This window comes from Oncorhynchus nerka, linkage group LG2 (assembly GCF_034236695.1).
Source record: "Oncorhynchus nerka isolate Pitt River linkage group LG2, Oner_Uvic_2.0, whole genome shotgun sequence".
Taxonomy (NCBI): domain Eukaryota; kingdom Metazoa; phylum Chordata; class Actinopteri; order Salmoniformes; family Salmonidae; genus Oncorhynchus; species Oncorhynchus nerka.
The window spans coordinates 61,690,152-61,699,523 of NC_088397.1; the positions used below are offsets into that span (position 1 = coordinate 61,690,152).

General features: G+C 45.6%; 1 protein-coding gene across 7 annotated transcripts in view; it reads right to left on the minus strand.

Annotated features, from left to right (window-relative positions):
* Window positions 1-3,565: 3,565 nt before the first annotated feature.
* tfeb (transcription factor EB) overlaps window positions 3,566-9,372 on the minus strand; it is a 129,909-nt gene continuing 124,102 nt past the window's right edge. For all 7 annotated transcript variants that reach the window (XM_065000809.1, XM_065000802.1, XM_029676278.2 and 4 more), the window contains 3 exons: window positions 7,102-7,177; window positions 6,705-6,852; window positions 3,566-6,535 (listed from right to left, as the gene is read on the minus strand). In XM_065000809.1, the coding sequence (XP_064856881.1) occupies window positions 5,993-6,535; window positions 6,705-6,852; window positions 7,102-7,177 (767 nt within the window). In that variant the 3' untranslated portion in view covers window positions 3,566-5,992. The remainder of the gene's footprint in view (window positions 6,536-6,704; window positions 6,853-7,101; window positions 7,178-9,372) is intronic.

Sequence of the window (9,372 nt, forward strand, 5' to 3'; positions counted from 1 at the left end):
TCGCAAAATCGGTCTAGCGCTATGATGAAACTGTCTCTCATGAGGACCACCACAGGAAAGGAAGACCCAGAGTTATCCCTTCTGCAGAGGATAAGTTCATTAGAGTTAACTGCACCTCTGATTTCAGCCCAAATAAATGCCTCACAGACTTCAATTAACAGACACATCTCAACATCAACTGTTCAGAGGAGACTGTGTGAATCAGGCCTTTTTTGGTTCCAGCCTGTGTCTTTGTGAGACGCAGAGTAGGTGAACGGATGATCACTGCATGTGTGGTTCCCACCGTGAAGCATGGAGGAGGAGTGATGGCGCTTTGCTGATGACACTGATTTATTTAGAATTCAAGGCACACTTAACCAGCATGGCTATCACAAAATTCTGAAGCAATACGCCATCCCACCTGGTTTGCACTTTGTGTGACTATCATTTGTTTTTCAACAGGACAATGACCCAAAACACACCTCCAGGCTTTGTACTGGCTATTTGACCAAGAAGGAGAGTGATGGTGCTGCATCAGATGACCTGGCCTCCACAATCACCCGACCTCAACGTATTGAGATGGTTTGGGATGAGTTGGACCACAGAGTGAAGGAAAAGCAAACAAGTGCTCAGCATATGTGGGAACTCCTTCAAGACTGTTGGAAAAGCATTCCTTATGAAGCTCGTTGAGAGAATGCCAAGAGTGTGAAAAAGCTGTCATCAAAGCAAAGGGTGGGTATTTTGAAGAACCAAAAATACATTTTGATTTGTTGAACACGTTTTTGGTAATAATTCCATATGCGTTATTTCATAGTTTTGATGTCTTCACTATTAATCCACAATGTAGAAAATAGTTTTAAAAAATAAAGAAAAACACTTGAATGAGTAGGTGTGTCCAAACGTTTGACTGGTAGTGTATATATACATCGACCAGAAGCCATGGATTACAGGCAGAATCTGTACTGAGCTAAAGGCTAGAGCTGCCAATTTCAAGGAGCACACTAATTTCAAGGGACACTAATCCGGACGCTTATAAGAAATCCCGCTATGACCTCCAACAAGCCATCAAACAGGCAAAGCATCAATACAGGACTAAGATCGAATCCTACTACGTCGGCTCTGACACTCGTTGGATGTGGCAGGGCTTGCAAACTATCGCCGATTACAAAGGGAAACCCAGCCATGAGCTGCCCAGTGACGCGAGCCTACCAGGCTAGCTATATGCCTTTTATGCTCGGAAGACTGTGTGATCTTGCTCCCCGTAGCCAATGCGAGTATGATTTTTAAACAGGTTAACATTCACAAGGCCGCAGTATTAGACCGATTACCCAGGTCGCGTATTCAGAGCATGCACGGACCAGCTGGCAAGTGTCTTTACTGACATTTTCAAACTCTCCCTGACCCAGTCTGTAATATCAACATGTTTCAAGCAGACCACCATAGTCCCTGTGCCCTGTACCAAGGTAACCTGTCTAAATGACTATCGCCCATTAGCACTCACATCTGTAGCCATGAAATGCTGGTCATAGCTCACATCATCCTATATACCCTGGACACACTCCAATTCGAATTCTGCCCCAACAGATCCACAGATGACGCAATCTCTATTGCACTCCACATTGCCCTTTCCCACCTGGACAAGAACATATATGTGAGAATGCTGTTCATTGACTAGAGTTCAACACCATAGTGCCCTCAGAGCTCATCACTAAGCAGGGTCCTGGGACTGAACACCTTCTGCAACTGGATCCTGACGGGCTGGCCCCAGGTGTTGAGGTTAAGCAACACATCCGCCACGCTGACCCATAACCCAGGGGAGCACGCTTAGTCCCCTCTTCACTCACGACTTCATGGCCATGCACGACTCAAACACCATCATTACATTTGTGGATGACACGGCGGTGGTAGGCCTGATCACACATGACGATGAGACAGCCTATAGGGACAAGGTCTGTGAACTGTCAGTGTGGTGCCAGGACAACAACCTCGCTCTCATCGTCAGCAAAAAAAAAGGAGCTGATCGTGGACTACATGAAACAGAGGGCCGAGCACGCCCCCATCCACATCGACTGGGCTGTAGTGGAGCGGGTCAAGAGCGTCAAGTTCCTCAGTGTCAAAATAAAGCAACACAGTCGTGAACAAGGCCCGACAATGCCTCTTCCCTCTCAGGAGGCTGAAAAGATTTGGTATGGGCCCGAAGATTCTCAAAAAGTTATACAGCTGCACCATTGAGAGCATCTTGACTGGCTGTATCCCTGCTAGGTATGGCAACTGCTTGGCATCCGTCCACAAGGCGCTAGACGGTAGTGTGTACGGCCCAGTACATGGGGCCAAGCTCCCTGCCATCCAGGACCTCTATACCAGGCGGTGTCAGAGCAAGGCCCCAAAAATGGTCAAAGACTCCAGCCACCAAAGTCATATGTTCGCTCTGCTACTGAACAGCCAGCAGTAATGATGCACCAAGTGTAGAACCAACAGGACCCTGAACTGCGTCTACCCTGAAGCCGTAATATGCTAAAGAGTTAACCAAATATCTCTTTTGACTCATGACACACACTGCTGCTATGGTTTATTATTCTCTCCTATTGCCTAGTCACTTTACCCCTACCTATATGTACATACACTATATATACAAAATGTATGTGGACACTCCTTCAAATTAGTGGATTTGGCTATTTCAATGACCTTGTACCTGCACACTGACTCGGTACTGATATCCCGTGTATATAGCCAAGTTACCGTTATGAATTGTGCATTTATTCCTTTTTTTCTCTCTGCATGGTTGAGAAGGGCCTGTAAGTAAGCATTTCAGTTGGTCTACAGAAGCATGTGACAAATACAATGACCGTATGATTAAGTTGTCTCGAGACACTGATACATGCACACATCCTCATAGCACTCTTCATCTGCATGCATCAGGACACAATGTGTCTCTTCGGATGGTGTTAAGGTTTCCTTGGTATTACTAAAAGGTGCCCCCAAGGGTTGATTTCAGGCCCAGTATTTTTTACTAGCTATATAAACAATATTGGTTTGTCTGTAAGAAATTTTAATCCCCCATTTTATGTGGACGATAATGTTTTGTATTCTGCCGCTTCTGTTGACAAGGCTCTTTCAGAATTACAAATCAGCTTTTTTTGCTTTGCAGGTGTCCATTGGATGGACTATTTCTGTTTATAAAGCCCTCTTGCACAAATCTTACTTCATTGTTAACCTACAGACATACCAGCTACTAGACTCAGTGTCAGAGATGGCTAACTCTGGAGATCCCTTTTGTCTCCTGAGTTAAGTAGACCTGCATTTTGTTTTTTTTGCACCTTACTTTCATGTTTTGGTGCATCTAGGACAGTTCAGACAGCTGGTTGATGACCTTTTTACTAAGGAATGTGTTAGTGTTTTGTAAGTTGGTTTTCTAAAATTGGGTTGTAAATATTGTATATTTGTATTGCTTTGCAATTGTAAATATTGAGAATTCGGATAATTGTGTACATGCAGGGAACCTTTGTAAATAAGGCTTTTGGTGTCAATGGGATTTCCCTGTTTAAATAACTAAAATAAAATCATCTCACAAACACACAAAAAATACTCCGATTTTGATAAAACATTTTATATCCAAAGCAAAACCAGAATGCCAGTTTCCCCTGCCCAGTCAGCCAGTTTCAGTCCCATACAGTGACATGGAGGAGGGGGACAGTCAAAGAGGGGACAACACGCCACATTATCTGCAGACAAGCTCTTTGGCATGTCGGCTGGACAATAAAAACAAAAATAAAACAATTGATTAGGATAAAGGCAAACTCTGGCAGACAGAGAGAAAGTCAGGTCTGTTCAAGGTTATGCCAACAGATCTCCTCAATGGTATTTCTGAGTACCATTAGAAGGTAGTTATCTCCACGGAAATCAAAGACCATGAAGGAAAATACCCTTCTCTTGTGGTATTTGGGTTTGGCTGGGGACCAGTACTACAGGCCATCTTCACATTCACAAAAAGCACAATTAAAACAGAATAAAATCAAATAAATCACCTCTCAACAGTCTCTGGTTCCAATTTCTATAGGTTAAAAAAGAGAAACCAATCCCAATCAATATAAAAATGGCATAATATAATTGTACATGTTCTCAGGTGAAATTTGAACAGTTCTTCACACAAAGAAAAGTATAGAATATGTCTCCCCACTGGTCGTACACTTTCACACTAGTGGCTTAAATACTTTCATATTTAAAATGGCTGTTAGAGGAAAAAGGTACGTTTGGAATAAAATCAAATAAAAAAGGACAAATACATTTAAGTGGCTTAGTGGCATAAAACATATGAAATAAAACTAATTTCATAAATTATTTTATGTACAAAGTCAATAAAAATATAGGTTCCAGTGCTTTGGGAGATAAAATAAAACCAACTATAAACAAGAATACAAACAAATACCTTTTAAATCATCATGTTTCTTCCTTTTTTTCTTTACTGATCATAAGCCATATCAAATCAAAGTGTTACCCCTAGTCCCTCATCCAAACTCATTTGTTACCTGTTAGTTTATTCATGTATTGTACGGCCGTAGTTTGGTTTCTACAGGGTTGGTTTGGTTTGTACCTGGTGAGTGTGTGTAGTTTTATCTGGCTGACCCAAAGCTGGCAGTTCTACAAGCACAAACCGGGTGAGGTACTAAAGTCTCGCTCAAAGTGTTGATTTGAACACAGCCTAATGGCACACTGCTTTGTGTGCGAGTGTGTGTGTTAGGCTGGTGCTGTGTTTTTACAGTGCGGAATACGACACTACAGACCAATCTATTTGACTGCTCCTCTATCTCCTAACTACAAACTACAACAGGGATCATCAACTACATTCAGCGGGCCAATTTGTTCTTGAGCGGATGGTCAGGGGGCCAGAACATAATTACAAAGAATTTGTAGACTGCAAGAAGCCCAAACAGATATCAAAACATAATTTCAAACCTTTCTTACATTTGTATACGATCACATCTATTACGCTTGGGAATACTTTTATGCGTGGGAATACATTTATTTTACTACCCCTAAATTCACTTGGAGCTGATTTTCTGGCATTTAACAGTCTTTTATGTAAACAATCATTTAAAAAAAAAAGTGTCTCGGGAAAACTTGCGGGGCCAAATAAATCACCTGTGGGCAAAATTTGTAGCGCAGGCCGCCAGTTGGGGAACCCTGCACTACAATATACTAAAACACAACCCACTCCTTCACTCTCCACCCAGATAGAGTGAGGCTTCAGGTGGCTAACACAAGGCACGTTGGCAGGTTAAGGACTGGGCTACAGAAGACCCTGAATCGCTACGTGGAATTACTTACACTGTGGAGCGACATAACCGCTTCAATCGCTACACTATCTCACAATGCAGGGCCAATCCATCTCTCCTCAACATTCACACTGGGGTCAGAGGTCATGGAGTAGACTTGGCAGTACCCTAAAGGCTAAAGGTCATAGATCACACAGGAGATGGCAGTACCATAGAGGTCATGGCAGTGTGTTTTACAGAAGAAGGGTGTGTGTGTGTGTGTGTGTGTGTGTGTTAAACCGTTGGCAGTCCCTCACATATTTCCCTTCAAATAACAGGGGCCCTTCTGTGTTAGAGTGAACAAGAAGCTGTCTGTGCTCATTGTGTATTTGTGTGTGTACTAGATTGTGTATCATTTAGAGGTGCTCTGATATTTACAGTGGTAGGGAACAACTATTGCAATCCGAAACATGGGTTTGGTTTCTCATATTGCTGTTGAATGTGAGTGTTAAGGGTGTGCATCCATGAGAATTTTGAGTGTGTGTGTTTAAGTATGTCTCAGTGTGTGTACAGTGTCTACGCGAGTGCTTACAGTGTATGTGAGGGCGTCTGGAGTGCATATGTAGCAGGGTTGAGGAACAGAGCAAAAGCATATATCACAGTATATCAGTGCTCTCGGGTGCATGTCCATTGGGTGTTCTGTACGTACCATATGTGCCTGTGTCTGTGTGTGTGTCTGTCTGTGTGTGTGTACACTCCCTCTACAGTATATCTGTGTCCTCTATGCTGAAGCTGGATCTGCGGCTGGAGTCAACCGAGGCCTCAGGGGACATGGCAGAGAGCAGAGGGTCTCCACCCAGAGGAGACAGGGGCTCGTCCATCATCAGGAAGCCCAGGTCGCCTCTCCTTCCCTGGGTACCCAGGAGGCCAAGCTCCCCTAGCCCTGACAAGCCCTCCGGGTAGCCAGGAACCCCGTCACACAAGTCCAGCGACTGGGCAAAGTCAAAGGGCTGAGAGCTGCCCACAGCTGGGTACTGGAGGGGAAGTTGGGGCTGTAGGTGAGGGGGGAGAGGAGGCAGCTGTCTGGGCTGGCCCTGCTGGGGCTGAATGTGGTGGGACTGGGGGTGGTGGAGGTGTTGTTGGCCCTGGGAAAGAGCTTGGTGCTGGGCCTGCTGCTGCTGCTGCTGGAGCTTCTCCTCAGGGCTGGTCTCCTGTTTAATGTAGGAACCCATCAGGTCCCCAGAACCCATCCCAGAGGGAGAGGAGCTGGGGAGGCCGTGCAGACGAGCCTGCATCTCCAAATCCTACAAACACAGAGAGGAGGAAGAAGAGAGGGTAAAGAGAGGGAGAGATGATTAAATACAGATGACTGCATGGCACAGCATTCTAGAGCTCATACTGTACATGCTCTTTACCTCAATGGTTGTATGCGTGTGACCGAGTGTGTTGCATGAATGAATGTGTGTGTGTTACCTCGATGCGCAGCCACAGCTGTTTGTTGGCCATCTCCATCCTCTTGAAGTTGTTCTCTACCTCTCTGGTCCTCTGCATGTCCTTCTGCATACGCTTGATGTACTCTACGGATGCCCTCAGAATAGTGCCCTTATTCCAGCGCACGTCCCTATAGAACATTACAGAAGAACACCTTTCCCAGTGAGCACTAGATGATGAAAATACGTCTTCGCAACCAAAAATATGTCTTTCAACGTCTTTTGCTCATACGGTTAGAAGGATCACATTTCTTTCTCATGAGTATAGTTCAGTTGGCCAAACAAGAAGCAGGACACAAAAATACATCTTCTGCTAAAACATATACAAAAAGTCTACATGTCTCAGACATAGAACAACAAATATTAAGACGGTGACTTACAGGTCGTTGGTTTTGGGGATCATGCCGCCCAGCTCTTTAATGCGGTCGTTGATGTTGAACCTCCTCCTCCTCTCAACTAAACCACAGGAAAAGAGGTAACGATGAAAGGAGGTGAAGAGAACATGGGAAAACGTGTTGCAACAATGGCATTTGGAATTTCATGTGAGGCAGTCCACCTTCAATAACTCAATAACATGAACACAAAGGCACACACACACTGACGTGACTATACACTCTGGCTGTTATTGCTGACTACACTAAAGACAGTGTAGATGAGTGGTTGTCAGCTTGGAGGTTAGAGACAGACAGATACAGAGAGAGACAGACAGATACAGAGAGAGACAGATGAGGAAGTCAGATTCCAGCTCTAGGCAGATGACCTTGTCCTACTGTCACCAATAGAGAAAGGTCTACAGGAACAACTTACATTTTTTGGGGAATACAGCATCAACTGGGCAATCAATATCAACAAAAAATGTGATTTTCCAGAAAAAGGCCAGGAATCAGAGGATCAGACACTCCTTCAAATTAGGAAATACCATGGTTGAACATACCCAATGGTGCAACTACCTGGGACAAAAAATATTTGCCTCTGGGGGATTTTTTCTGGAAGTGAATGAGCTAAAGAAAAAGCCTGCAATGTATTTAACTGAATAAAAATAAACAAATATTCATATCCAAATCTGGTGCAAAATATTCAATAATGCAATTCGACCAATTGCACTATATGGAAGCGAGGTCTGGAGTGAAACCTGTAATTACAAGTACAAGCATTGTACTAAATACCCATTATCCTAAATATCCAAAAGAAAAGTACCAAATAATGCATGCAGAGCGGAACACGGACGATTCCCTTTCAATGTAAATATAAAGGACCCGAGAGAGAGAGAGAACGAGACCGACCGAGAGAGAGAGAGACATACAAAGACCGACCGAGAGAGAGAGAGACATACAGAGACAGACCGAGAGAGAGAGAGACCGACCGAGAGAGAGACCGACCGAGAGAGAGAGAGACCGACCGAGAGAGAGAGAGAGACCGACCGAGAGAGAGAGACCCAGAGAGAGAGACCCAGAGAGAGAGAGACCGACCGAGAGAGAGAGAGAGAGACCGACCGAGAGAGAGAGACAGACACAGACCGAGAGAGAGAGACAGACACAGACCGAGAGAGAGAGAGAGAGACAGACCGAGAGAGAGAGAGAGAGACCGACCGAGAGACAGAGAGAGAGACCGACCGAGAGACCGACCGAGAGAGAGACACAGACCGAGAGAGAGACACAGACCGAGAGAGAGAGAGAGAGAGAGACCGAGAGAGAGAGAGAGAGAGAGAGACCGAGAGAGAGAGAGAGAGAGAGAGACAGACCGAGAGAGAGAGAGAGAGAGAGACAGACCGAGAGAGAGAGAGAGAGAGAGAGAGAGAGAGAGACAGACAGAGAGAGACAGAGACCGACCGAGAGAGAGAGACAGAGACCAGAGAGAGAAACAGAGACCGAGAGAGAGAGAGAGAGACCGAGAGAGAGAGAGAGAGACCGACCGAGAGAGAGAGACACAGACCGAGAGAGAGAGAGAGACCGACCGAGAGACAGAGAGAGAGACCGACCGAGAGACGACCGAGAGAGAGACACAGACGAGAGAGAGAGAGAGAGAGACAGACCGAGAGAGAGAGAGACAGACCGAGAGAGAGAGAGAGAGAGAGAGAGAGAGACAGACCGAGAGAGAGAGAGAGAGAGAGACCGAGAGAGAGAGAGAGAGAGAGAGAGAGAGACAGACAGAGAGAGACAGAGACCGACCGAGAGAGAGAGACAGAGACCGAGAGAGAGAAACAGAGACCGAGAGAGAGAGAGAGAGAGACCGACCGAGAGAGAGAGAGAGAGACCGACCGAGAGACCGACCGAGAGAGAGACACAGACCGAGAGAGAGAGAGAGACAGACCGAGAGAGAGAGAGAGACAGACCGAGAGAGAGAGAGAGAGAGAGACAGACAGACAGAGACAGAGACCGACCGAGAGAGAGAAACAGAGACCGAGAGAGAGAAACAGAGACCGAGAGAGAGAAACAGAGACCGAGAGAGAGACACAGACCGACCGCGAGAGAGAGACAGACAGACCGACCGAGAGAGAGAGACAGACCGACCGAGAGAGAGAGACAGAGACCGAGAGAGAGAGACAGACGAGAGAGAGAGAGAGAGAGACAGACCGAGAGAGAGAGAGAGAGAGAGACAGACCGAGAGAGAGAGAGAGACAGACCGAGAGAGAGAGAGAGACAGAGAGAGAG